At 55.5% G+C, this 26,366-nt stretch overlaps 2 protein-coding genes across 6 annotated transcripts; one reads left to right on the top strand and one right to left on the bottom strand.

Annotated features, from left to right (window-relative positions):
• Window positions 1-33: 33 nt before the first annotated feature.
• On the bottom strand, window positions 34-24,364 carry KLC4 (kinesin light chain 4). Of its 5 annotated transcripts, none has more exons than XM_074536783.1 (16): window positions 24,215-24,364; window positions 13,736-14,002; window positions 13,347-13,577; window positions 12,963-13,041; window positions 12,651-12,876; window positions 12,274-12,361; window positions 11,868-11,969; window positions 11,402-11,575; window positions 11,196-11,295; window positions 10,581-10,633; window positions 8,823-8,890; window positions 8,634-8,742; window positions 7,694-7,843; window positions 1,038-1,162; window positions 873-930; window positions 34-513 (listed from the first exon to the last, which is right to left on the bottom strand). In XM_074536783.1, exons 2-16 carry the CDS (start codon window positions 13,982-13,984, stop codon window positions 424-426), a joined length of 1,902 nt encoding a protein of 633 aa, XP_074392884.1. In that variant the 5' UTR covers window positions 13,985-14,002; window positions 24,215-24,364; the 3' UTR covers window positions 34-423. The 5 variants fall into 5 exon arrangements, with proteins under 5 accessions (XP_074392884.1, XP_074392886.1, XP_074392885.1 ...); XM_074536785.1 differs by having other exon boundaries at window positions 7,721-7,843; XM_074536784.1 differs by lacking the exon at window positions 24,215-24,364 and adding an exon at window positions 22,570-22,728.
• Window positions 24,365-24,398: 34 nt separating this feature from the next.
• Window positions 24,399-26,051, top strand: MRPL2 (mitochondrial ribosomal protein L2). The gene is made up of 6 exons (XM_074536792.1): window positions 24,399-24,688; window positions 24,778-24,919; window positions 25,008-25,123; window positions 25,213-25,323; window positions 25,644-25,717; window positions 25,807-26,051. Exons 1-6 carry the CDS (start codon window positions 24,439-24,441, stop codon window positions 26,017-26,019), a joined length of 906 nt encoding a protein of 301 aa, XP_074392893.1. The 5' UTR covers window positions 24,399-24,438; the 3' UTR covers window positions 26,020-26,051.
• The last annotated feature ends 315 nt before the right edge of the window (window positions 26,052-26,366 follow it).

Below are 26,366 nucleotides of genomic sequence, written 5' to 3'. Positions count from 1 at the left end.
CGCCCGCCCCGTCCCCCTCAGGCCGAGCCGCGGTCGCTTCTAGGGTCGGTTTTATTTAATAAAATAAAGTACAGCGATCATCCGGCGGGGAACCGGCGTGCCGGGGGCATGGGGCACTCCCGCCGCTGCCCCGGCCTGGGGGATAGCCCCCCATCCTCGGGCTGGCGATTCTACCTGGTGAGCGTGTGTGTGACCGGTACCGAGCATGCGGCCACCAGGGCTGCGGCCCCGGTGAGCAGCAGAGGAGCATGCGGGCGGGCTGCGGTGCCCGAACTAGCTAGGGACCCCCGGGGAGGCCGGGCTGGGCAGGCAGACGGTGGCACGAGAACCGGTGGTGGGGAGAACATTGTAGGTGGTGTGGGGAGGTGCCGGGTGCTGCCCCGTGCAGCGCGAAGCCAGGGTGCCCAGCGGCGAGCAGCCAGCTCAGTTGGAGGAGAGCAGGGAGCTGTGGGAGGACAGGTCCATGCTGCTGGCGCTCAGGCCTCTGCTCTCCGCACGGAAGCCTTGGGTGCCCTGGAAAAAACACAGTGCCCATGAGGTACCTGCAATGCACCCCCATGCCCCAGAGCTACCACCCCAACTCCTGCACCCCTTGCCTTGCAAGCCAGGATGGCCCTGGAGCTGCTGTCACACACAGCAGCTGCTGCCTTTGCTCCCAATCTAGGGCTGAGCTTTGTGGGGAGGAAGGTGGGTCCTTGGAAGGACCTTCAGATTTAGAGCTCTGACCTCAGACAAGGGGCCACAAGCTCAGGGGTTCTCAGCACAGCACCTGGGGCTCACTAACATGCCCCTCACCCCCTGAACCACTGGCCACACAGCCCTCAGCCTCACGGGCAGCCCTGCACCAGCCCCACCACTCACACCGTGCTTACCTCAAATGAAGCATCACTAGACTTGTGCAGGTAATTTAAGGACGCAGCTCGTTTCATGCTGTAAGAAAGCAGAGGAGAGCAGATGTGATTGTGCTGTGAGAGGTCAGACCCAGACACACAAGGTGGCATACAGGGCCCTGTACACAGCCTGACCCTTGCACGTACCTGGTGTTCCTGGGCTCCAGGGGACCATTGCCCTGCAGTTTCTTGACCAACATCTCACTGCTCCTCCGTATCACATCCCGGATTTTTCCCAGGGAGCTGCTGCGCTGGAGAGTGCCACTGCCATCCTGGACACAGAGACACAAGCCAGGGTGATGGCTGAGTGGCACTGATCTGGCTGTGGCATGATGCTGATGAGTGGCTGGAACTGGCTCCAAGCATCCTCTTGCCCACTTGCACTGAGGGATTAGCCCTGGCCCAAATCAGGCTCACTGCTCACTACATGGCTTCCCTCAGCTGGTTCTCCACAGGACATAGTAACCATGGAGTCAGCTGCTATTGTCTGCCTCATCCAGCCTGATACTCCCTCCTGCCCAGGGCAAGCTCAACACCCACACAGGCTGCTGGCTTGCCCCCAGCACAAATGGCACTGGCATCTGCACAGTCCTGCTCGAAGATGACACAGCTCCATCACCTGCAACAGCTCAGGAAGCAACTACCAAGGAGGTCCCAGTGGCCAAAGAGGCAACAAACCCTGTTGGGAGTCCCAAGATTAGGGATACTTTTGTCAGGCCAGGACAGGCTGCTGGGGCTTTCATTTCATTTCAAGGACTCTCTCCTCATTTGCTGCTGGCTGGAGAACATCCTCATCCTCTCCCTCCCTTTGCCCTTCTTCACCACACCATCACTATTCCTCCTCTCTGTTCAGCACTCATACAGATGCACACCTGGTCCTGCAGGCTCACTCACATCACACAAGACCATTTCACACTGCACACACAGCCTTGTCCCATCCCTAACACCTCCAAGACCATTAGCTTTGAGCCTTTGGAGCAATTCAGGCAGCTCCACAGGGGATGGATTCATTTGGCTGCACCAGCACTGCGCTGCCAAGCAGGCACCACCACTCCTAGGCCCCCCAGCTTTAGCTGCATGCAGCCCCACTAGCTGCCCCAGGGGGTGGCACTTTGCAGAGGGCTTTTTGTGTCTATCTGCTTTTTCTGAAGACCAAAACCATCCTGAAATCTTGTTCCTGAGCCTGTTTCCTCCCACATGCTTCCAAAAGTCCCCAGTACTCAGTGAGGCACTCTCAGGCCTTGACAGGCTCCAGTCCACTCCTGCACTTTGCTCCACATGCATCCACAGGCTGCCAGCATGGCACCACACCATGGATGTGACATGGATGCCACCATGTCATCATGCCAAGCTCTTCCCCTGTGGCCTGGCCTGCTTGTTACATAAGGCTGTGACACCACTGCTGATGTGGAATTACTTTTGCTCTGATGGCTGGATAACAGCAGTCTTCCCTGCTCCTGCTGTGAATGGCCCCTGGAACACTGGGGCAGAAGAAAAGGAGGTGAAGTGAGGGCAAAAGCCCTTTTACTCCTCAGGAAGATGTGAGGGAGCCCCTTTGAAGCATTCCAAATGACCCAAATGCCTTGTGGCTCAGGCTAGCAGCAGCAATTACACTGTCCAAGCAGCTCTGCAGGTAGGCAGGGTCCCTGCCTTAGGCCCGTCACCCCCTTGTACTGACCATTACAGATTGTGGCCCTTGGTGAAGGCTTTTCCAGCCCTCCTCTGCTCTCATTACCAAAGCTGAGCCAGCCCTAGACTGACCAGGACTTTTCCTACCAGCAAGCCTTTTTCTCCTGGTATTCCTCTCATTCCTTCTTGGATAAAACAAGTGCATTGAACCTCTTCACCTTCTCATTGGACTGAGGGTTTTCCAAGTTGAGAGCCATGTGCTGCTGCTGCAAAGGGACCCAGTCACCAGAAATGCAGAGAGCACCCAAAGCAGCCAAGTAAACAATTCAATTCCTGCACGAGGCACTCTGGGCAGGTTTTGGATGAGCTGAGTATCAGCGTGCAGCATTAACAAAGATGGGGAGGTCATTAACAAAGATGGGGAGGTGTCTTCTGCCTCCCCACCAGACTTACACTGGGTCACCACTCTCCCTGCAGGGTACTGCTATGCCAGGTACTGTTGCTTTTCCCAGGGCACACAAGCCAGGGGTGGAAGAGGGAACACAGCTGGGACAGGGGAGCAGGACCATGGTACAAGGGCAGCAGGATCAGAAGTATGCCCTTGTATCAGAGCTGGAGGATGGAGCCACATTTCCCCAGCTGCAGCGATGCAGACTGACTGCAGACCAACACCAGAACCAAATGCTGCTGCATGCTGGGTTAAAAATAGCCTCTCCTCTCCCCCCACTCCCTTTTCTGACGGGTTATTTTTAACCCAGAACATTTATGGGTTTGGTTTGCCGCAGAGCCCCCACCCCACTGCACCCACCAGGATGAGAGCATTCAAAAAAAAACCAAGCAGCTCCACCACTGAGCTACTCCCCACTGCATGCTCCAACCCTGCCTAATGCATGGAGGCAGAGGACTTGGGCAGGATTTGGCAGCATGTAGAGCTCAGCACTGAGGGACACAATGGGGTATTTCTTTGGCTACACAGAAATGCCTCTTGGGGAAGGTCCAAGCTCAGATGCCCCAGGGCAGCCCTGCCACACATGGTTACAGAGCTGAGGTTAGCAGCAACTCCAATTTGGAGGACAGGGAAAAGGCACAGTGGAGCTGGGTCCTTCACCTCCAATGCTCAGCCTGGGAGGGGAGCCCTGGGGGCAGCACATGCCCCTGTACAGACAGACAGACACCAAGCACCCCCAGACCTGCTCCAGCAGCATTTGCACCCACCACCCCAGGCTGACCGACGCTGGCCTACAGAGCATGGAAAGAAGCACAGGGCAGCAATTTGGGTCAGTCTACCTTTAATTAGAGGTATGGTCGTTACAGCACCAGGTCCAGGACATGGCAAAGCACAGGGGCAGATGGCCCTGAGGTCCAAACACACCCTGCACTGGCAACTCCCTGCTCTCCAGAAGCCTGGAGCAGCTCTGGGACAGAGAGGACAGCCCTGCAGCACTCAGCCCTGGGCTCCACAGCCCATGTCCTGAAGACAAGCTTCCTTTCAGTAAGCACAAACTCCAGGGGAGCAGCATGCATGCACCCCAAGGCCTCTGCACCACCACAGGAAAGCCAGGCCCAGACAGACACAAGCACATTTAGTATCACTACCTGCCAGATTACTAGCATTAAAAAGGGATCTAGCTAAATAAATAAGGAGTCCTGTGCTGGCCCCTGGGCTCTAGCCTGCTGCCTACAGCCTCCCCAGCTTTCTTCTAAAATAGGAGAGCCAGGGAGGTTCCCTTCCTATAGGAGGTGGGATGCGAATGTACACTCAAGAATGTGAGACCCAAGGCAGTGGAGGTCTGGCCCTGGAACACATTCTGTACCCCAGTAATGACTAACAGCAGCAGACCCTGTGAAGGTCTGAAGCCATCAGAGGCCACCCCCACACCCCCTCAGGGTCAGCATGGTGACCCTATGGGACCAGGGTTACACATTTCCCACCCCTTGCCTAGGGACAGCCACACTGCAGTCAGCCCCACAGACCTGTGAGCAACCCAGCCCCTACCCCTGCAACAACCTCCCTCCAGCCATCCCATCTGCTCCCACCTGCCCAGAGCACCTCCAGCCTAGTCCTCTCCTTCCTCACATCCATCTTTGCACCTTCTTTTTCTCCCAACCACTCTGCTCCCATCCAGGCCATTCCCAATCTCAGCCACCTCTAACAGTCTGGGGTCTGTCCCTTGCAAAAAACTCTCCTTTCCTCCTGCCCCTCCTCTGCTCTCAAGGAACAGCAAACAACTTCACCCCACTTCTTCCACCAGCCACACCTAAGAACTCTGTAGCAATGGGGGGTTGATTCAGCCCTTAATGCCAGATGAGGAACCTGGCTATAGCACCCAGTCAGGAAGGTGCAGCCAGACATGCTTGTGCTGGCCAGTTCCTGTACATAATCCTTGGCTGTTGCCCCCACCTCATCCTGGATGCACAGTAGCTCTACGGCTGCCCTGCAGAGAGACCCCCACACTGCTCCTGGGTACAGAGCTCAGCAGGGAGGAGGGCAGCAGGATGGGGACTGCAGGAAGAGCCCATCCCACAGGGAGCCAGCACAGGTTTGCTACAAGGCACTAATATCAGCTAAGCCTACAGGGAGGAAAGCACACGGGCACATGACAGCCCTGCCTAGGCCAGGCATCACTGTCCCACAACAGCCCTCCATCTTCGAGCCTCTGTAGACATGGAGGAAACAAGCAAGGAGGGCTGAGCATGAATAGTGACAACGGAGTGAAGCCTGGAGTGACGACAACGCCCCGCAGGGGTGTGCAAGGGCAGGCCAGGGGTGGGGACACGCGAGGGGACATTGGTGGGCCGTCACCCTGGCCTGGGGGAGCTGGCAGCTCCTCGCAGCTTCTTCCTGCTCTTGCTGGCCCCGGGGTGGAGCTGGGCCAGGGGCTCCTCGGCAGGCGTCGCGGTGCCCTCGCGCGCCAGGAGCTCTCGCCGAGGAAGGAGGGATGGTGTGGAGGAAAAGTCGGAGGATACAACACAAACATCCAGGTGACTGCGGTGGAGGGGAAAGAGGGAGTCTCGGCAGGCATTTAAGCCTAGTGCACAGAGAGGAGAGAGACACAATTCACAAGGCTGTGAGGTTGTAGGTCACCTATAGGGAGCAGGTGGGACAAGGCCCAGGCTGCATGCAGAGACCACAGGCCACATGTGGGCAGGGGGAAAGTCTTGAGAAGTTGGAACTGCAGCCTCACTGCTTTGCTAGTGGGCTTACAGGGCTGGCTGGAACAGCTGAGCTCAGGGAGGAACAGCCTGGGCCTCCTGCTCCTGGGCCTCTGCAGCACGGGGCTGGTGCCATCCCCCTGCTCTCACATCCCAGTTACCTGGGCAGCAGCAGCTGATCCAGGCCCTGGGGTGCCTCCAGAGCTGCCTAGGGGCACAGGGCACCCTGGGGGCTCCCACAGCCCTGCCTGCAGCACAGGCTGCTTTAAGGCAGCACTTCTGAGGGCTCTGGACCAACCCAGAAAACAACAGGCTGTGACAGACAGGAGCAGCAGGAGCTGCCTCAGCTTCCTTTTGCAGGAGCTTCTGTACAGTGCAGGGCTGCTGGTTCAGAAGAGAAGGCTGGCTATGTGTGCAGCAGGCTGCAAAAGGAATCATGTGGCAGCAGCTGTGTCCCCCAGGGTGCTGGGCTAGCCCTCCAATCCTCTATTTACAGCTCTCTGGGTCAGGGAAGCTCTGCTAAGACCCCTAGGGAAGGGTCATACGAGCAGGGATTATTCCCTGGGACTGGCTGTGGCAGAGGGTGGCACTACCTCTTGCCTTAGGATGACAGGAAGGTCTCCCACACCATCACCAGTGCAAAGAGATCACCCAGCACCAAGCACAGCCAGGAGGAGCTGCAGAAAGACACCAGCCAGCATAGGGACCAGGTGATTCTAATCCAAACCTACAGCCCTCCCTCTGTGCTTGTCCAGCCCCCTTACTAACGAGTGTAGGGGCCTGGAGTTGGTGCCTTGCCAGAGCTAAGACCCTCTTTGGCCCTGCTGCCAAGACCTGGGGCAAAGGACAGCTTTGCATCTGGTAACGCTGCTGGGTCCACTTGAAGGTCTGTTTTCCAGATCCCCTTCAGCCACCTCCTGTGTACAATCCACAATCAAGAGAGCCAGCAGGCTTCAGGCTTTGGGTGCTGAAGGGCTGTCATGGCAACAGGGAAGAAGAAAGAAGAGGAAGGGAGGGAGCTCATGCAGGTGGGGATAGAGCAGAGCCAGGTGGGGAAGGGTTAGTGACAGCAGATGTGAGGGGGCAGCAAAGGACTCTGTGTGCTCAGTGCTTTCCCTATGCCAGGCTGCAACAACCCCAGCTGCTCTGTGCTCCCAGAGTTTGCAGAAGGAATGTAAGCACTAACAGCTCTAGCAGCCCTTGAACCAAGCACCCACCAGCACCATGCTCACTTGCTGCCTCTTCTCCATCCTCCTGCTTGCAGGAGACAAAAGGCATCTGGATCACTACCTTTCTCCAGACTCAGTGCTAGTGACCAAAGTCACCTTCAGCCTCAGAGCAAGGTTCAGGTTCACCTGTCTGTGCCTCAGCTAACACCAGTCTCTTGCCCCCACTGGTCACCCCAGCTTGCCATCCTGCAAAGACCTGCCTTTTATCCCCTCTGCTTGGCCAGAACCTGCCTAGGGCACAAGACCAGGAGAGGGGGACAGCAAAGATGCTGGCTACAGACTATTCCTGTGCCCTGCAGTCAGTCAGTCACAGACACACCAGGCACATCACACACACACACAAAACGCTGCCCAGGCTCAGCATTGTCAGTGGCACAGTGCAGGACAGACAGCCACATGGCTCTCACAGGCTGGGTGAGCCCAAGATGGGGCTGAGGCTCTCAGCCAGGGCCTCCAGAGGGGAGCAGCAGGGAGAGATGTTAATAAGGTTACAAGCCTAAGATTAAGGGCAGACCAGGGCCAGTTCATGCTGTGCATTGCCAGGGCCTGGCAGCTCCCTGGAAGCAGGAGCCCTCAGCTGGCAATACCTGCTCTGTACACCAGAAGCCAGACCCAGACACGCACCTTTGCGGGCCCGCTGGCTCATGCCAAGAGAGGGGAAGGAAATGTGCAGGGAATGAATGGAGGCAGACAAGGATGCCACGACAGGCCACGCGGGGACAGCCCTCAGCCAGGCTGTCCCTGCCCTCTGGCAGCCGGCTGAGGCCGTTCTTGATGGTGTCTTGTACTTACCCCGCTCCATTCCACGCCCATACTCACTTCCTCGCTACCGTCTGTGGCATTCTCGTACTTGACACTGCCCCCCAGGCTCCGATGTCTCTCTGTGCCATCCCCCTCCTTCAGGATCTCCACCACCTTCGTCTGGTTGATTGGGTCAATGCCCTGCAAGTAGGAAAGGGTGAGGAAGAACTGTGTTTTATCTTTACAAGTTTGTTCCCTCTGGAGATCCACTGGGCTTGGTTCCTGTTCCCTCTCTTGGCCACTGTCCCATCCCAGCCAAAACTGCCCAGCACAACCAGGATGGAGCCAAATGCCATCCTGCACTTAGCAGTCTCTGTTTGAACTCCCAGCTCAGTGAGTCCTCACAAGGCCATAACCAACCATGTGAAACAAGGGCTTGCTACCCCAAAGGTGATGACAGCTTCTTTCCTTCTCCTTTTGAAGTGTGAAGGATTCAGCTGTCCTTCAGTCTTTTGTGCTAGGTGCTTACAGCTCCTGCTTTATTATTTGAGGACTGAGAGGAGTTTAAGGCAAGAGGTACTCTAAGAAATTCTAAGTATTTTTTGCCTCGGGACAAAAAAAATTAGTATGAAGAAAACATCCCAGTAAGTGCAGCTCTCCCCAGTAGCTGACAAAGCCCAGGAACCTGCCTTAACCCCACTGCAGTATTTCTGCACTCAGTGAGCCATGCCTTCCCCCACATGGACATCTGCTCCCTCCACGCACACACGCACCACCCCACACACCCACACACATGAGGATCTCTGCACAAACGGATCTCTGCACAAACGCATCCCCAACCGCCAAGGCCCTCTGGTGTCACAGCAACACAAACCAAGAACATCAGAGAGGCCCAGGAGAGTCCCTCACCACACCCCACCAAAGGCAGTGCCACAAGGTGCCACCCCAGCCCTGCAATGTCCCCAGAGCAGGGCAGGTCCCTTAGCGTTACCTGTCGCCGGGAGCGAACCGCGCACTCCTCCAAGGTCTCGGCTGCCTCCAGCTTGCCCTGGCGTCGGTACAGTGCACCCAGGTTCCTCAGGGTGGTGTTCACAGTTGGGCTGTGGTAACACAGGGAGGTGAGCAGGAGGCTTGGGGTCACCCCACCAGAGTCCACAGCTGCCCACAAAGCAGCTCTTACCTGCTAACCTTACAGGCCTTGTACCAGCCACCATACTCGGCATAGGGAGCGCTGTCTCTGTGCTTGCTCTGCAGGGTGAGGAGAGAAGAGAGCTGTTAGTCCCACACCTACTGCCCTTCTCCGGCCTGTGCCCTGCCACTAAATCACTAAATGCCAGGCTCAGAGCCCAGGCTGCACCCCTGCACCAGCCCAGCCTTTGGAAACACAATACACAAATGAAGTGTCTGAACCTAACAGGCAAGGTGTCAAATCCTCTGGGGCAGATAAAGCCTTGGAGGCCAGGGCTGCCAGCTGTGCCCAAGGCCCCAGTGATGGCATGAACTGGCCTCCCTCTGCTGCCAGGGAAGAGGGGTAAGGGACAAAAGTAGCCAAGCTCTGTCAGAAGAATTTCATACATTTTAACAGAAGATATGGAAACAGCACAAGGCACATCAGCCCCAGCTCCTGGGCCAGGAGTACAAGCAGGTTTGTGACTACTGCTGCTGCCTGGACAGGAGTGCCAACCTTGCTCTGCCATGGGGCACAGACACAGCTGCCTTGGGGAGAGGAGCCCCAGAGTCAGGGAAAGAGGTTTAGCCCTTGCCTAAGACTCACATGTAAAATGAATCTCTTACTCCAGCTGTGACTCTCCCAGCCTGCTCCCTTGCCCCATGGCAGAGCTTGCATTATCAGGAGCACAGCTTCATACCACAGCTATCTACATTTGACCCCTAAATTCTCCAAAGACAGCACCAGATGAGTCTCAGTCCCAGAGGGGGGCAATGAGAACCCAAACTCTACTCCAGCTTGGATTTCTCCAGGATGGTGCTGCAGCAAGTACAGATTCTTTGCAGCAGAACCTTTGCAGTACAGCAAGCAGAGCAGTGTAAAGCTGAGCAGTGCCCTGCAGTGCCCATGCAGGGTGGTTCAATGGGAAGGCACAGGATGCTGTGAGAAGCACCTCCCAGTGCCAGTGCCCTGTTTCTAGGGCTGACAGGATGGGACTCATCAGGCACTAAGTCAAGCCTGCCAGACTGCTGCCTGAACCCTGGAGGGCTGAGGCCTGCCCTGAGGGAAAAAAAAAGGGAGAGTCCCACCACAGGTAGATCAGAACCCTTCCTGCTGCTGCTTCACCTGCCTGCCAAAACACAGATGGGGCCTTACACTTGGCAAAAGCAAAGACACAACTGCTGCATTTATTGACCACAGAGCAGCGCCTGGGCTACAGGAGCTACAGCAGCTTTGCCTTTCAGCCTAGCCCAAGGCAAGCACAGTCCATTTCTATCCCCTTTCAGAGGCCAGCTAGGGCCTGCCCTGTGTAGAGAGCCTTTTCAGATATGGCTCCATTTCCTAAGCAAGGTGACAGCAACAGTTTCTTCTTGACCTCCATTTTTTCCCTAGGTAGCCTCAGAGCTGCTTTAGAAGCCAGTTATGCTCTGGGTACTGGCAGCTCTTTGGAACAGAGTGCCAAGGCCTTGCAGCACAGCCCTCTGCCATCTGCCATCTTCCATCATCTGCATGCCCAAGAGGGATCAATCACTAAAGCAGAGAGAGCATGCAGCCATGGCTGAGAGACTGAACAGCCCTGCCCAAGGAAAAACACCCTGCTCTCTGAGGGACCTTCCCTCCCTGCTGGCCCAGGGAGCAGCAGTGCTGTATCCCCCCTCTCCAGACACCTCCTGGCCTTGGTAGCTCTTCAGATTGCAGCTTCTCCAGGAAGGAGGAGTTAAGGGATAGGCTGTGGTAAGAGAAGATCAAACCCCCTGGGATCAGACTCACCTTGCTCATCTCCTCTCTCTCCTCTGCATGCATCCAGATTGGCTTGTGCTCATCTGTGCGGGGAAGAACACAAAACACGTCCATTCACCACCCCACGCTGTTGTTTGTCTCCTGTACAGCCCAGAACTCTGTCCCCAGAGCTAGCACCTCATCAGGGGGAAGTGACACTCCAGATCCTCCCCCCAGTCCCTGGCCCAGAGTACCAAGAGGACTCTCCTTGAACTCCTTCCCTTGAACTTTTCCCTTGGCCCAGAGTCCCAAGAAAGGCAACCAACACTGCAAAGGCAGGACAAGGGAAGGAAAGAACAAGGGAAGGAAAGAACAAGTTTTCCCAGCACAAGTACATGTGCCAGGTGCACAGGAGAAACTTCAGCCTATGCTTCAGCATGATTGTGCCATTTACTACACCCAACCCTGTAAAAAGACTGGGTTGAGACTCCTGAGAGAAGAGGGGGAACAGCATAACACACTAGAACAGCAGCATCTCAATGGATGCCCAAAGCAGGGGCCTTGCAAGCATCCCATCCCTCAGTGTGGGCAACAGCAGAACCAGACAAGTCTAGGCTGAGAGCCAGGACACCCCTCCCCTGCCCCAAGAGCTTCTGCTGTACAAACCATCCACAGAGCCAAACTCCTTCACGTGAGCACGGGTCAGGATCTCCTTATACAGCACCTCTGCATCTTTGTATTTGCCTTGCTTCAGGTAACAGGAAGCCTGCAACCAAAACAAAACAGCTCCAGCCCCTCTGGGAAACAAATTAACTCTGCCCACCTCCTGCAGCTATTGCTCTGTCTCTGAGCACCTCTCCCCAGTGCCTCACCAGGTTGTTCTTGGTCTTGGCCACATTGGGGTCGTCAGGACCCAGGCAGCTCTCGTAGATCTCCAGGGCCCTGCAGTAATAGTACTCCACCTCATCGTACTTGCCCTGGTTCTGGCACAGCAGGGCTAGGTTGTTCAGCTGCTTGGCCACATCAGGATGGTCTTTGCCTAGAACCTGGGTGAACAAAAGAAGAGAAGACACAAAGATTGGAGTTTATAGATGCTGGAGTGCCCCCAGCACATGCCTATGTCAGACAAAAGCCAAAGTCTGGAGAGGAGGAGAAATTCCAGCTTCTACCTCCTGGCAGGCCTCCCTAGGGCTGCAAACACTGGAGAGACAGGAAAGGTGGTGGCAGAATCAGCAGCTGAACAGCCCAGATAGGCCCTGGATCTCCCACATGCCTTGAGGTAATAGGAGAAAGCCCACAGAGAGAGCTGGAAGGAGAAAGAGGAGGAAGAGCTCCTACCTTCTCACGGATCTCCAGCGCTCGCTTGCACAGTGGCTCTGCCTCTTTGTACTTCCCTCTCTTGCCATACAGAACAGCCAAATTGTTCAAAGTCGCTGCCACCTGCAGAGACAGAAGCTTCTCCATGAAACAAATCAAATTCCAGCCAGACCAAACAAGGGGCACAAGCAACAGTAACAGTGACTGTCACATTTCCCCATGCCTGCAGTACGGCTGATTCTCAAGAGAAGGAGGTCCAGAGACAGAAGGTTGCCCTGCCTATATCACAGGATCCAAGAGAAGTCAACTCCTTACAGGCTGTACTGAACCAGCCAGCAGGAAATACTGAAGCAGTAAAACACTGCTGGAACAGCCCCAGCAGCACCCAAAGGAGAACAAGTGACTGGAAGAGGAGAGAGACACTCACCGCTGGGTGGTCTTTGCCTAGAGTCTTCTCACGGATGGAAAGAGCATCATTCAAGAGGTGTGCTGCTTCTTTGTATTTGTTCTGATCCCTGCAGTGCAAAGTCAACCAGTTATCTGGGATTTGGACATTACAGCTATGAACTATGTGCTCCTTCCACACAGACTCGGCCCTCAGAGTCCTTTCTTTCCCCACTCCTCCCTGCTTTAGTCAGTCCCTAGTTATATCTGTGAGTTTGGCAAACCAAACACCATCTAGGCCAAAACCTTTCTGAAAGCCAAACCCCTGGAAGCCTGGGGAGCCCCAGGATGTGCTGTAAAGGGAAACAGGAGATGCAGAAAGCTGTCCTGGCCCAATCCTGCCCTTCCCACCATGCTCACCTGTACACTAGTGCTAGAATGTTGAGCATGGTAGCCACATCAGGGTGATCATGGCCTGATGTCTTCTCCAGGTCCTCCAGTGCCTGCTTGCAGAGAGGCACAGCCACCTCATAGCGTCCCTGGGAGGCGTACTGGATGACAAGGTTGTGGAGGGTGCGCAGGCGTGCAGGAATCTCATACCCTCCCTGCTGGGCAGCTGCCACAGCACTGCTGTGCTGGTGGGGCACTGTGGGCACAGAAACAGACACAGCACAGTTGGCCCAGCAGGCTCAAACAGAGACAGGCAGCACCCATGCATGAGCAAACACTTACATCCAGGACCATGCTCCTCCTCCTCATTGGGGAATAGGTCATCCAGAGAGTCCTTGGTGGAGTCACCCTCCTTCTCCTCCTGACAGGATGAGAATCACAAATACTGTTGGTTCTCAGCAGAGACAGCAGCAGCCGGGGCTGAGTCAATTGCCAAACTCTCGGCCATTCTGCAGCCCACCAACACACTCAATTTCTCCTGCTCTCTGCCATCATCTCCCCCCACAAAACAAAATCCAGAGACTCTGCCCCATGCAGGCCCCCTTTAGCTACAGGCATTGCTGTGCATGGGAAGGGGCAAAATCCAGGGCAAGACTATCATGTGATAACATGCACGCAGTTCTCCCAGACCCACAAAAGCAGCTGCTCAAAAGGACTGGGGCGTACCGAAGGCGAGACATCCTCATCATACTTCTTCAGCTGGTTCATGAACTCCAGGTGTTTCTTCTCCTCCTCCAGCTGAGCCACGGTCTGCTCACTGCGCTGCAGCTTCTGCTGGGTGTTGGCAAGCTCATCACGCAGCCACTGGTTCTCCTGGCACAGCCTCCGCACCTGGGCACGCAGCTTCTGCTTCTCCGACTCCACGGCGTTCAGATGGTTGGACAATGCCATCATCACCTTGGGAAGGGTCTCAGTCAGTGACAACCTCTGTCACTTGTCTCTCCCTCACACCCATGCTAGCCTTCTACACTTAGCCCCTTCCCACCCTGTAGTTTATGGGAAATGGCCACATGCCTATCCCAGATAACACCTCAGGGATCACCCCCCACTCTCACCTGAGCTTCTCCAAGCCCCAGCTCTATCATCTCCACGGACTTGCGGAGCAGGTTGGATTTCTCATGCACGAGATTGGCTTCTTCATCCTTCTTCAGGCACTTGATGGTCTCCAGCAAGCTGTGCAGGATGGAGTTGTGTTCATTCTTGAGTGCTTCCAGCCCTTGCATTACCAGCTTGGTGTTGGAAATTATCTCCTCTTGGCTCAGCTTGTCCAGTTTCTCCTCCCTTGGGTACACCATGGTGGACATAGTCCTACTCCTGCAGCCCTGCATGGAGACCAAGACAAAACCTGAGTGCCCCAGCGCTGCTTCAGAGAGCCACCAGCAGACACAAGCACCACAACCTCCTTCAAGCAGAGACAGCATTTAACAGATTGCCTACTCTAAACCCTTCTCCTTCATCTTCCCCTCTCCCTCTAGCAGCAAGCAGCTGTCAGGGCACGTGGTGCTTCTGCTTTTGTGGCTGGGAGTGCTGGCAACCAGCGCAGGTGGCCTGCGAGGACAGGAGACAAAAAGGCGACCAGCGGTGACCTCCAACAGCCCCACGCTCCCAGCAGGGGGAAGACTAATTTAGCTTCCATTTAAGAGCAAAGATTTGTGGTTGGCAGCTGGGGTTGCAATCTATACACCTTCTGCCCACAGACCACTGATGCAGAGAGGCTGTCAGAGCTCAGCACCTCTTGTGACTGCAGAAGAAAGGGAACATAAAGTGGAGGGATGCCAGCTCAAAGCTTGCTGCCTCCTCAAAGGAAAATCTCCTAGAGAAGCATCTCAGACAGGAGGGCATCAGGGGTATTGCGCCAAAATATGACCAGAAGAGTACATCCTGAGGATTGCAGCCTCAGCACAGAACTGCCACTGTGGCACTGAGGGACATGCCACCAGCAGGGCACACCACATCACTGTCTGACTGCAGAAGCTCACACAACAGCTACAGACACACTAACAATCCTTGTGCAAGTGTTGAATTGAAACACCAACAGCTTTTCCATCTTGATTCACCCTGCTGCCACCCCAAGTGCTCCTCAGGGTGGCCTAAGAACTCTGTACTCCTTCCCTGTCCTGTTCCCCCCAGACACACAAGGGGGAAGTGCCCAGCTACTGCCTTTGCACAGCACTACAACCAACAATGTCAGTGTGGCTGCAAGATCCCTGCACACAAAGCCCAGGAGCTAGGGAAACACAACAGGCAGAGGCTGAGAGGCACAGCAGGCAGGCTGGACCCTGGCTGCTCCAGGACTCCTTATTTAGCACACTCCCAGCCTCTCCCAGCAGCTGGGCCACTCCAGCAGCCTCCTCACATTACTCAACAGCAAAGCCACCTCCCACCTTGCTATCAGGTCACTCCAAAAGCAGCCTCTGCAATGCCCTGCACAGGCAGCACCTGCCCAGCAGCTCCTCCTCGCTCCCTGGAGCTGGCAGAGGCCTCTGCAACCTGAGTGCCCAGGGCCCTGCTGCCAGGAGGCTGGCAAACTGCCCAGCAGCTACAGGAGGAGGTGAGCAATTGCTGCCAGCAGATCTGCCTTTGACCTCCTGCTGGACCCACCTCTGCACGGTGTGAGCTCTTTGTTCAGCAGCTGCCTTGTGCCTGCTTTACTGACAGAACAGAAATCCTGTCCCAGCTACAGGAACAGAGCAAGCAGAGCTCCCCTTTCTGGCAGGCTCCTCTTCTCTCACCTGTGCACTCTGTCCAAGTGCCAGGGAGATACTGGGGAATGGGCCCTGAGCAATAGAGACAGCTTGCTCCTCACTGCAGCACTTAAAGTGAAGGTGACAAACAGCACTGGGACAGCTGTTTTAAGTACACACATCTCATTATCAAACCCACTCATCTCCTCCTCTTTAGCCTCACTCTTCCTCCAGCTGTTTTATAGGCCTGAACTCTCCTCTCAATTCTTCTCTGCTTTCTGTTCCCATGATGTACATCCATCCCTCAGGAAGGGGGGGCAAACCCTCAACACACAGAGGAGACCTCACTGAACCCCTCAGCAGGGCAGAAACACCTCGTGTCTCTTGAAGGCTGGGCTTCTGTTCACACCTCTGAACAAGAACTGAGTCATCCTCCCCCAAAGTCACAATGCTGACTTCATATTCACTTCATGATCTAGCATCAGTACCAATTCTGAGTCACACATCACGGTATCTTTCACTTTTGGGTATCTGTCATGCTCCACACGCAGTTAACCCTGCACATTTTATCCCAAAACAGTCTCTCTGGACCATGACTTATGCCAGTTTCCTTTGCAGAAGATTATATGACAAGAATAGCATGAAAAACCTCATTAAGGTCAAGATAGAGGACACAGACTGCTGTTTCAAAAGGAAAAATGGGCTTGCTGAGAGTTGGTTCCCACTCATACCCCATCTTCCAAACTTGTTATCCAGAAACTGGCAGCTAACCATTCCAGACAATAGCTCCCCTGGTTATTCTTTTTCCCACCTTTCCAACACACCTGGAGTGGGATCAAGTGCTAAATCAATAAGGAAAGCCTTGCTTAATGCAGACTTCTACAGGGGAGCACAACTCAGGAAGAAATGTGCAACAACTCCCAGCCCTAGAGAAAAGGCTGGCAGCCCAAAGGGTGCTGGTACTGCCAAGGTAATAACTGCTAAAGGGTTAAATGGCCCCATCACTGGTTCCTGCTTGGAAGTAAACACACCCTGACTCACTTGCAAATAGGGAAACAGTTCTCTGGGACACAAGAAGATACCCAGGAACGGCCTCATACCCAAAAAACTACAACTCTGCTCTAAACCTCTCACAGCTGAGCAGCACAAGTCCCTGTGGGTACAGGCCCAGCTGTATGAAATGAAATGCTGACAGTTCTCATGGCAGCATCACTTATGTCCGTACAGAGATCTTGCTGGCATCTTTAAAAAGTGCAATACAAACACATTGGGAAGAGGAACATGTCACAGGATAAAAAGCCACCAGACCTCACACCTTGCTAGGTAACAGAGTCGGGCAGAGAAGACCTAGATCCATAGAAATCAGCCTCATTAATTCCACAGTACACAGAACTACTCCTCAACTGTGAAACTGCTGTTTGCTAAACCATCAGCATCTCTACTACAGCAACATTCTTTCTTCAGCCCTTCTAGCAGAAATGTTCACGCCTTTCACAGTCATCACAATCAACTTGTTTTTGAAACTGCACAGATTTCAGTCTGAGAAGGAAAAATAAAACATCCTGATCCACAGCATATAAGACTCATCCTACCCTGCAACTACATCCTCAGATCCTTCAAGGCATCCCAATTGAGGCTTTTCTTCTCTCACAGGCTGTGCAAACTTCTGTAACAACCTCAGCCTTTCTCCCCTAGGGTGACATCCTGGAAGCACAGCTCTGCTGGGTACCAACATGCTTCCATGCTCAGCAGTGGACAGAGAATTGTCCAGGCTGGACACAGGCTGCAAAATCTAAGAACAACACATAGCTGCTCAGCAAAAAAACAAAGAGGAGACTGCTGAGAAGTCTTTGAATGCTGCTACCTCTTGTACAGAAAAGAAAAGCAACCAACACCAGCAGGAGCTGACTTAACTTTCCAAAGCAGGAATTTCCCCACAAAGAGCTTATTTCTAGTGCTGGCAGGTCTAGTCTCATTGCTCAGCCCTCCAAAGAGGAAACACTTGCTATGGCAGCCAGTGCCAAGGTCAGGCAGGGTGAGGCTGCTGTATATGCACTCTTCCATTCAGTAAGGGGCCCTGAGTGCCCTTTACCCAGGCAGAAAACACTCAGAGCTTTTCTGCAGGGAGGAGGGGACACATCATGGTTTCCCTTTTGCAGGGTGGGGCTCAGACTGGAACAGGAAGAATGCTTTTCCACCGAGCTCCTTGAGAGATGCAGAGTCCTTTTCCCAGCTTATGCTGCTGCAGTCCTCACGGACCTGCAGGTGTCCCAGCCCAGGTCTCCACCCGCCCCTTTCCGCTCTAGTTGGCACATCTCCCCTATTTACAGCGAGCTGCAGGAACAGCCTGCCTTCCCGACAGCATCCAGCTCATCTCCCCTCTTCTGCTCCCTTTGGAGGGCAGGGCAGGAACGTGCCTGCACTGAGCTCTGTGGCAGCTGCAGCAATCAGCCAGGGATCCATCAGCAAGGACATCCTGCCAGGCTAAAACCTTCCTCCTGCATTCAAGTGCACCACCGCGAAATCGCTAAGCATCAGCAATTGCAGCAGCTCGTTGTTCTGCCTCTCCAAACTGCTCCCACGTGTGAGACCTTTCAGAGGAAAGAGCTGGAAGCTTCACTGCTTGTATCTTCAACCCACAACATCTACAAGGATGTCAGATTAAATGGGTCCAAGTCAATCTTAAAGTTTAGGTTATGATGCCTAATGCTGGAAAAGACTATGGGAGTGGGGAGGAGAAGCACTGGGGAAATCAGGATTCAGCTACAACAGGACAGAGATCTCAGGTCTACACACAACTCAGTTGATGCAGTTCACTGCCTCCCTGCATGCACAAGGCAATAACTGCAGCATCCTTCAAACTGCAGATGGTCTGCCAGCACTTTCTGTGAAGAAGTGAAACAGATTTTCAGCAAAATTTTCAGCAGCAAATTCTTCCGTAGGAGAAGGTGATCCAAGGATATTTAAATGATGTAAGGTATTTGCAGAGAGACAGCTGGGTTCTGGAAAAAAGCTTCCTGTGGAAAAAAAGAGTAAGTCTGACCCACAGCAAGAACAAGTGACCACATTTGGGAGATAGCAATTGTTTCCATTTAGAAATGCTTTGTCTTCATCATAATTGTCCCAGTCTCCTCCTGTGAGCCATGACTTGCTACCTGGAGAAACAGCAAAGTTATACATTTGGGAAGCAAAACGACTTGATAAAAGCAGGGAGGGTTTTTTGGTTTGTTTGTCTTTCCTTGGACCTCTGCCAGCTCATTACTGTTAAGCAACAAAGGGTCTCTGGATGACTGGGTGACCACCAATGAAGCCAGAAGTGAGACTGCAAATAAGAGAGCGAGGCTTCACCCTAAGAGACCCTGCAACAAAACCTAGACCTAAGACTTTGGATGCTGAAAATAAAATAAAGCAGTAAAAAGCAAACAGAGGGACAAAATTGCAGCCATCACAGAGGCTGTGTGATGAGCACAAATTTTCTTATTTGGATACCAGTGTCAGAAGGCAAACAGATTGCAGGAGATTACAGTCAGCTGTGCAGGGCCTCTGAGGCTTCCAGTGCACAGCCAGGACACAGTAACACTGCCAGGAACACTGCACAGTGCCACACCACTGCCAGAAGAGCCACTGTGCCCAGGGTCACCACCCCAGGCCACCTGGGGGAAAAGGGACAAACCAGTGCTGCTGAGCTCCACATCCAAGCTGGTATTTCCAGAGCTGCTCTAATCCCAGCAAACAGCAAATGCTGAGGCACAGAGCAGGAATGGTGCTCTGTGATGCTTGTTACTGTTGCCAGAAATGCCCAGATGCTCCCTTAGAGCCACTAAGTACACACAAAGAGGACATCAGTCAGGAGTCAGCATCCTGGGAGGTCACACCCACCATATCTCTGAGCTGCAACTGTAAAGTCAAAAGATGACACTCAAATTCTAATGTCCATAATGTTCTCTGCCACCAGTGGTCTCATAAGTTTCTACATCCTACTGCCAAAAAAGGGGACACCTAGAGTCCCTTCTTCTGCCCAAAGTTCTTTCCCAAGGCTCAGACCTTTCCTGCACTGCAGACAGTGTAAAGTTAAACCAACACACTGATGACTTCAAGCACTATAGAGGGACCCTTGTGCTGTAACTTTTCCCTCCGTAAGAGTCTGCCTTGAGTATTACTTGAAGAATATTAACTGCAATGAATGCTTAGAGGTCTTTGGTCCATTCCCCCACCCAAAGCAGGTATCTGTGTCTAACTAAAGGATCCCCTCCCAAAACAGAGATCCCACAAACTCTTCAGAGCCCTGTATCACAACTTAACCATCCTCTTGTGGGAGAAAAAAAAAAAAAAAGTAAGGAAAAAAATTCTTCATCTGAATTCCTCAGATAAACTCAATGCTTTTGCTTTTAGTGCATAGCTCTTCAGGACAAAGGAGCGAGGCACCACAGCACTAGAAACTGACCCAAGGCCCAGAGAAAGGGAATGCAGTGCCTGCTTCCTTCCAGCAATGTCCCACAGGGATTTTTGGATTCCCAAAGCAATCCACTTACAACAACACAGCAGGCAGTGAAGGCAAGAAGTGGTCTTACTCACATTCCCCTATGCCCCAAAACCAGGGCTCTCCTTGGCACCCAGACATCTCCTCACGTGGCTTTGAAGTCAGTCTCCAAGCCCAGAAAGACTTCACCCAACCAGTTTCCCCAACCCTCAGAGTCAGGTATAACACAATACAAGGTGACTGTGCTGGTGATATGCCTTGATCCCTGTCTGTCCAGGGATCATGGCCAGGATTGCCTCTTCCAGCAGCTGACACAAGCCATCTCTGGGGTTTTTCCCTAGATACTGGAAGGCTTGTGCTGGGAATGTCTGTGCTAACCAACAGGCTGCAAGAGGCCCAGGGGATGAGGACTGAGGAACTGGATCTGCAGCTCAAGTCCCAAGGAGACAGGAGCTGAAGGGAAAGAGCTTGAAGGGAGCCTCCCAACACTCCTCTCTGTCCCTTCGGCTCCCTACCACCCACAATCTCTAATGAAACACACAACGTCACATAACCTTCCTGAAACCCAGGGCAAGGTGGTGATAAGGTGGCTTTACAAGGACTTGGCTGCAGTGACTCCACTACAGAAAGAACAAGGGAGCTTCTCATACCCTTCCCACCTGCCAGCCCACAGCTGGAAATGGACAAGGCAAAGGGTGCTGGTGTTTGTTCTGATTGACCAGAGCAAGCAATTCCTGTATTAGCAAAGCATCATCCAATTCCAGAATGGTTATGTACTCTGAGGAAGACAGAACAGGTAGTCTGGTTGGCTTTGTATCAGATCATTCATTCCTTTCAAAACCAGAAAGGTTTCGCCCCATTTGTTACCACCAAAGAATACGGATATTGGAAATCAACAAGGGTTAAAAAACCCCAACAAAACAAACAACAACAGCAAAACCAACCAACCAACCAACAAAAAATAGCACTGACTTTTGCCAATAGCATAAAACTATTTTGCTCTGGTTGTACATCATATTTTTTACAACCCCAGCTGGCTGGGAAAACCTGCCCCTTCCAGCAGGCCATTGGAATGAGAACAGCAGTCATCACCACTCCCACCAGCAAGCTTATGCTGGCACCTCCAGATCAGCTGATAAGACCTTGTTTTTAAACTTGTTCGTGTCTGCAGCAGCTCACCAAATCCACTCTGCATCTGCTGCGCCTGGGACTACAGCGAAACACCATTAAAACACATTTCCAGGCTGGTGGAGAGACAAGAGCTAAGCAGCTGGAACAGAGCCAGAGCAAGCATCTCTCCCCAGCTTCAGAATCTGATTGGGAGTCTTGCACTATAAAAAACAGAGCTAGAGCCATTACCTTGCCCTGACAGCATGAAGCAGTATTAAAGCAGGCAGAGTAATTCCCAGGAGCCAGTGCCTTTGCAGGCATCTGTCTCATGTGAGGGCTCTCCACTGGATGTGCCTGAGCCGTGTACAGGAGATAACCAGGATGCAGATGGGACCAGCAGGAGCTCTGGAGCCACTCTCTGTGCCCTGGAGGGCTCTGCTGTGCCCACACTCCCTCCATGCTGTACCTGGGGCACCTGCAAAGACCTGCAGCTGACTGCAAGACTGCGCTACTTTTTTCAGAAGCAAACAGCTTTTGTACACCACAGCAAGGCAGGCAAAGTCACAGAGACAAACATCTACCTGCAAAACAAGCAGAGGATCTGTACTATCTCTGGCTCAAGCTCTTTGAAGAGCTACGTGGCTCTTTCCTAGCAAATTAAGCATTTACCCAGCAACTCTGCCAAGGTCAGTATCTTGCCCGTGTCCTTTGTGCCCCAAGAGCCATTTTGGTATTTGGGGTTAATGCCGTTGTTTCAACCTGGACATTCCCCCAAAACAGCAGATGAGAGAACACATGCTTCCTGCTCCTTCTGCCAATTACAGCAAAGCACAGCCATGTTTATTTACCCTGTGTCTGAGCTGGCCAGATCTTTGACCTGAACACCACCCTCTTTCCCCAGAGGCACAGGCAGGGCTGGGTGTTTTCCACATCTCCAAGGTGGCACGGCAGAGAGGAGACCAAGGGCACTAGAGGAGAGCCGAGCATGGAACTGCAGCAGAGCGCCAGATGCCAGCTATGCAAGGCGCAGGGAAGCCTGCTGCTCCCGGTAATGTGCTGCTGCCTCCCACCATTGTGCAGATTTCTCCCGGCTGCCTGGCCAGAGCATTCTACCGCAGCACCATCCCCCAGCTCTTCTTCAGACACCTCCTCCCAGGCGCATCCTTTCCTTCACAGAAGCTTACCCGCGATTCCCCCAGCCCACCACCTTCCGTAGGGTGCACCTCCACTTCGGAAAGGCTTAGGAAGCAGTTAATTAATGAAAATACGGTTTGGGGCGAAACAAGGCTCTTTGAGAGCTACTGCTGTATGACCTGCCTCCGTCATCGTTTCTCCGGCTTTGTCTGGCAGCAGGAGGCACGCCCGCTGCGTATCCTTGAAACAAACAAGCCAGAGAAATCCCTTCACCCCTCAGAACCACCACAGAGAAATCCCGCGCCCACCTGGCTACGTAAAATCTTCACAAGGCAAAAAAAAAGTTTTTTTTGCCTTTTCGGGCAGCTCTGCCCGAAACTGCGCATCAAAGCGGTCCTTTGTTCCAGGACGGCCGGGCACCCTGCCCGTCTCAGTCACCGCACGGGAATGTCCCCCGCCCCGCGGCGCACAGGAGCGGTACCTGGCTGCCTGCAGCGGCTTGTCCAGCGCCGGTGCTCGCGGAGGCGGCGGCGGCGGAGCGGCGGCCGCGGCGCTGCGCGGCTCCGTGCGCCCCGGGAGCGAGCGGCGGCGCGGCACCGGCGCTCGGCAGCCAACCACACTGCGGCAGGGGGAGGGGAGCGATGCGGACACGCTCCGCGAACAGGACGCTCGGACGCTCTCCGGGGAGCGCAGAGAGCGCCACGCACGCCAAGCCCACGGCTCCCTCCTCAGGGATCCACGGGAGAGCCCAGGAGCAGGGCCGACCCCCGCTGCCCGAGCAGCACCGGCCACCACCGGGCTCCTGCTCAGCCCGCCAAAGCCCTGCTCCATCCCACCCTCCATCCCGTGGCGGAAGGTTTTACATCCTGTTGGGTACCATCCTCGCCCGCGTCCCCACTGCTGACGCCATGCCAGCCCCCAAAACAAGCCGGGGTAGCTGCAGAGAGCCCTCGAGCTGCGTGGCTGCCATCGCCGTGCCCACAGCAATGGCCATATCCAGGAGATCTGGGAAGGCTGGAGCCCGCAGTGAGGGGCTGGGCCGGGTACTGCTGGGAAGCACTTGTTCAGTTTCTGCCTGCTCTTCTCAAAGGGCACAGGATCCAGCTAGGATTGTTGCTACAGCCATCCCATGCAGGGTAACACACAGCTGTCATGGTGCTCCCCACCATGTCCCCAGCTACCTACACCTGCCTGAACCAGGACTGCACTGGTGTTCCTGTCCCTCCCCACGGACTCCCCCAGAAGGGAAAGGGCTTCACGTGTCCCAGGAGAAACACAGCCCAGCCCAGCGCTGGTGACACGCAGGTTCTCTCTTGCCTCATCTCACAACGCATACTTCTTTCCTAAAGCACCTTGTTGTCCTTGTTCCCTAGCTCTGGAGGGCAAATCTGGCTGGCTCTGTGGGTACGTACAGCTATGGCACGCTTACATGTCACATAAGTTACACAGCAGAAGCGCAAACATACATTATTTGTGTTACACTGAAAGCCATTCCCGGCAATGAAGACACAGACTAATTATAGAGCAGTGAATCCCGCAGTCTGTGCCCACAGCACCCTGGAAACAGCCACGGCCGGGTTTTCGGGCTGACCCACAGTTGCCATGCACACACTCCGCTCTTCCCTCGGGGCTCCCGGCCTCCGCCGGCCGTCCCTGCGTGGCACTCGGCCCTGCCTGCGGGGAGGCCGGGCGAACCGAGCCTGCATACCGGGAGCTGCCCGAGCACAGCGGGCACGGCACGGCTCCCCCGGTGCTGAAGGGGTTGATCCCGCAGGGCGCGCCTCGCCGGCTCCAAAGTCCGCAGAGCCGGCAGCGCCCTTAGCGCCGACCCGCAGCGTTACGGCAGGCACGGCCCCAACGCTGCCCTCGCCCCCGCTCGCTCCGCTGCCCCAACGGCCGGGGCTCGCTGGGACGGTCCCCGAGCGACGCCAGCCCCAACCCAGCCCCAGCCCAGGGGCCTCCCCAGCGCCCCGCGAGGGTCCCACCGACCCCCCCCCGGCTGGCGGGGAGCGTCGCCCCGGGAAGGCCGCCCCCGCTCCGGCCTGCGCCGCCGGGCTCCGCGTGTCCTCCCCACGCCAGGGCCGCCGAGGGGAGCGACCGAGCCCCCATAACCCCGCCAGTCCAACCTGCTGGGCGCAAGACCTCGATGACGATCTCGGTCGCTGTCCCGGTCCCGACGGGGGCGGGGCGAGACCCGCGGCCGGCACCACCCGCCCTCTCAGCGGTGCAGCCCCTTTAAATCCAAGATGGACGCCGCCTCGGCCCCGCCGGCGGCAGCGCGCCACCTGCCGGCGGCCCCAGCTCGAGCCCGCGGCGGCCCCGCCCCGTCCGGCGGCGCCTTCCCGCGGCCATGGCGGCGCTGGGGCTCTGCCGCGCTTTCGGTGCTCTCCTGCTGTCGGCGGGGCCCCGCCGGGCCCGGCCCCCGGCGCTGCCGCCCGGCCCCCAGCCCTGGCTGCCGGGGCCGCTGTCGGCGCCTGCCGCCTGCCGCGGGCTGAGCGGCTCGGCGCCGCGCTGCACCACCGACCCGCTGTGGAAGTGCCGGACCAAGTACACCGTGCGGCCCGTGGGCATGAAGAAGACGGGCGGCCGCGACCACACAGGTGGGCGGGCGGGAAGGCGGGCGCAGGCGGGCTGCCGGGGCCGGCTGGGCGCGGGGGGTCCTGCCTGCAGCCGCTCCCGTGTCCCGCAGGCCGCGTCCGCGTGCGGGGAATCGGCGGGGGACACAAGCGGCGCTACCGCATGATCGACTTCCAGCGCCTGCGCTACGAGGAAGGCGCCCCGGCGGAGCCCTTCGCCGAGAAGGTCATCAGCGTCCGATACGACCCTTGCAGGCGAGTGCCGGGTGCGGGCTCGGACCCGGGCCCGGGCAGCCGCGCCGGCCGTGGCCCCCCGCTCAGCCGCCGCGGGTTCTCCGTGCAGGTCGGCTGACATCGCCCTGGTGGCCGGCGGCAACCGCAAGCGCTGGATCATTGCCACGGAGAACATGCAGCCAGGGAGCACCATCACGAACTCGCCTCACATTAGCAGGATGGCAGGTGCACGCCAGGGCCAGGGGCGGCTGTGCCGGTCTTGCCGAGGGCTCGTCGGCTGCTCCTTGCCCAACTTGTCAGCTTCTGTCTTCCAGTGTCAGCCAGCGAAGGGGACGCATACCCACTGGGGGCTCTGCCTGTAGGCACACTGATCTGCAACCTGGAGAGCCACCCTGGGAAGGGAGCACAGTACATCCGGGCAGCTGGTATGTTCCCACACAGGGAACCCGCTCTTTGTAGGGGTTTGGCTGAGCACAGGTGGAGAGGAGGACAGGGGGACACTGCTCTGGCTGGCCAGTGACAGGGAGTTGCCATCTTCTTCTCATGTTAGAGTGCAACACATCCCTCCAGAAAAACAGGGGCAGCTCTGCCCTGTTAATTCCTCAAGGCTCTGTCTTCTGCGAGATGTCCCACATTTAGTACAACAGTACTTTAGGGAGTTACCAGCATGGGGATGTGCTTGTCACAGGATGGGATACTTTGTCCTGCTGCTCAATGCAGCTGCCTCCTCTCTTGCCTTCTGCAGGTACTTGTGGGGTGCTGCTGCGGAAGGTGAACGGGACAGCCATTGTGCAGCTGCCGTCCAAAAGGCACATGCAGGTAAAGGAGCTGTGCTGTCCCTGGCTCCACTGCCTGGGCACACAACCTTGTGCCCCCAGGGAGGGCTGCAGCGCTTTTCTGTCCCCCAGGTGCTGGAGACCTGCGTGGCCACGGTGGGCCGCGTGTCCAACGTGGATCACAACAAGCGGGTGATCGGGAAGGCGGGCCGGAACCGCTGGCTGGGCAAGCGCCCGCACACGGGCTTGTGGCACCGCAAGGGTGGCTGGGCCGGCCGCAAGATCAAACCTCTCCCTCCCATGAAAAGCTATGTCAACCTGCCACGGGTCAAAGCAGTGGAGTGATGCCCGGGGCAAATAAAGTGTTTTTCATGCTACCGCTGTCACATTACTGATGTCTTTTATGCAAAGGGCCTTTCCTCACTTTAGACAGGTCAAGTTCTGCTGTGTTCAGTCTCTGGCAGGAGCGGGATTGGTGGGAGAAATGAGTGTAGGGCTCTGGACTGCCTTGGCTTGAGTTTGAGGTTGGTGGGTGACCCGGTGCGGTCAATTGGCACAATCGTGTCAAAGCTAGCTGTAGGACACCCGAGCTCTTTTCTCACCCTCAGCTTGTGGAGGAATGAAGGCAAGCGGACGGGAAGGTGGCTTCCAGCCAAGGTGACTGGGAAGCTGCCAATCACGGACACCAGCTC

Source organism: Zonotrichia albicollis, chromosome 3 (assembly GCF_047830755.1).
Source record: "Zonotrichia albicollis isolate bZonAlb1 chromosome 3, bZonAlb1.hap1, whole genome shotgun sequence".
In the NCBI taxonomy this organism is placed as follows: Eukaryota; Metazoa; Chordata; class Aves; order Passeriformes; family Passerellidae; genus Zonotrichia; species Zonotrichia albicollis.
This window is presented reverse-complemented; position numbering and strand designations above follow the sequence as displayed.

Bases quoted from the DNA above. Each gene is read 5' to 3' on its own strand.
- KLC4 (XM_074536783.1), bottom strand. From the start codon at position 13,984: ATGTCCACCATGGTGTACCCAAGGGAGGAGAAACTGGACAAGCTGAGC. The intron at 12,877-12,962 runs GTAAGTGTTTGC...CTGTGCCCACAG, and splicing joins GGAGGAGCATGGTCCTGGAT to TGCCCCACCAGCACAGCAGT. The intron at 8,891-10,580 runs GTGAGTCTGATC...CTCACCCTGCAG, and splicing joins AGAGAGAGGAGATGAGCAAG to AGCAAGCACAGAGACAGCGC.
- MRPL2 (XM_074536792.1), top strand. From the start codon at position 24,439: ATGGCGGCGCTGGGGCTCTGCCGCGCTTTCGGTGCTCTCCTGCTGTCG. The intron at 25,324-25,643 runs GTATGTTCCCAC...TGCCTTCTGCAG, and splicing joins ACAGTACATCCGGGCAGCTG to GTACTTGTGGGGTGCTGCTG. The intron at 25,718-25,806 runs GTAAAGGAGCTG...TCTGTCCCCCAG, and splicing joins CGTCCAAAAGGCACATGCAG to GTGCTGGAGACCTGCGTGGC.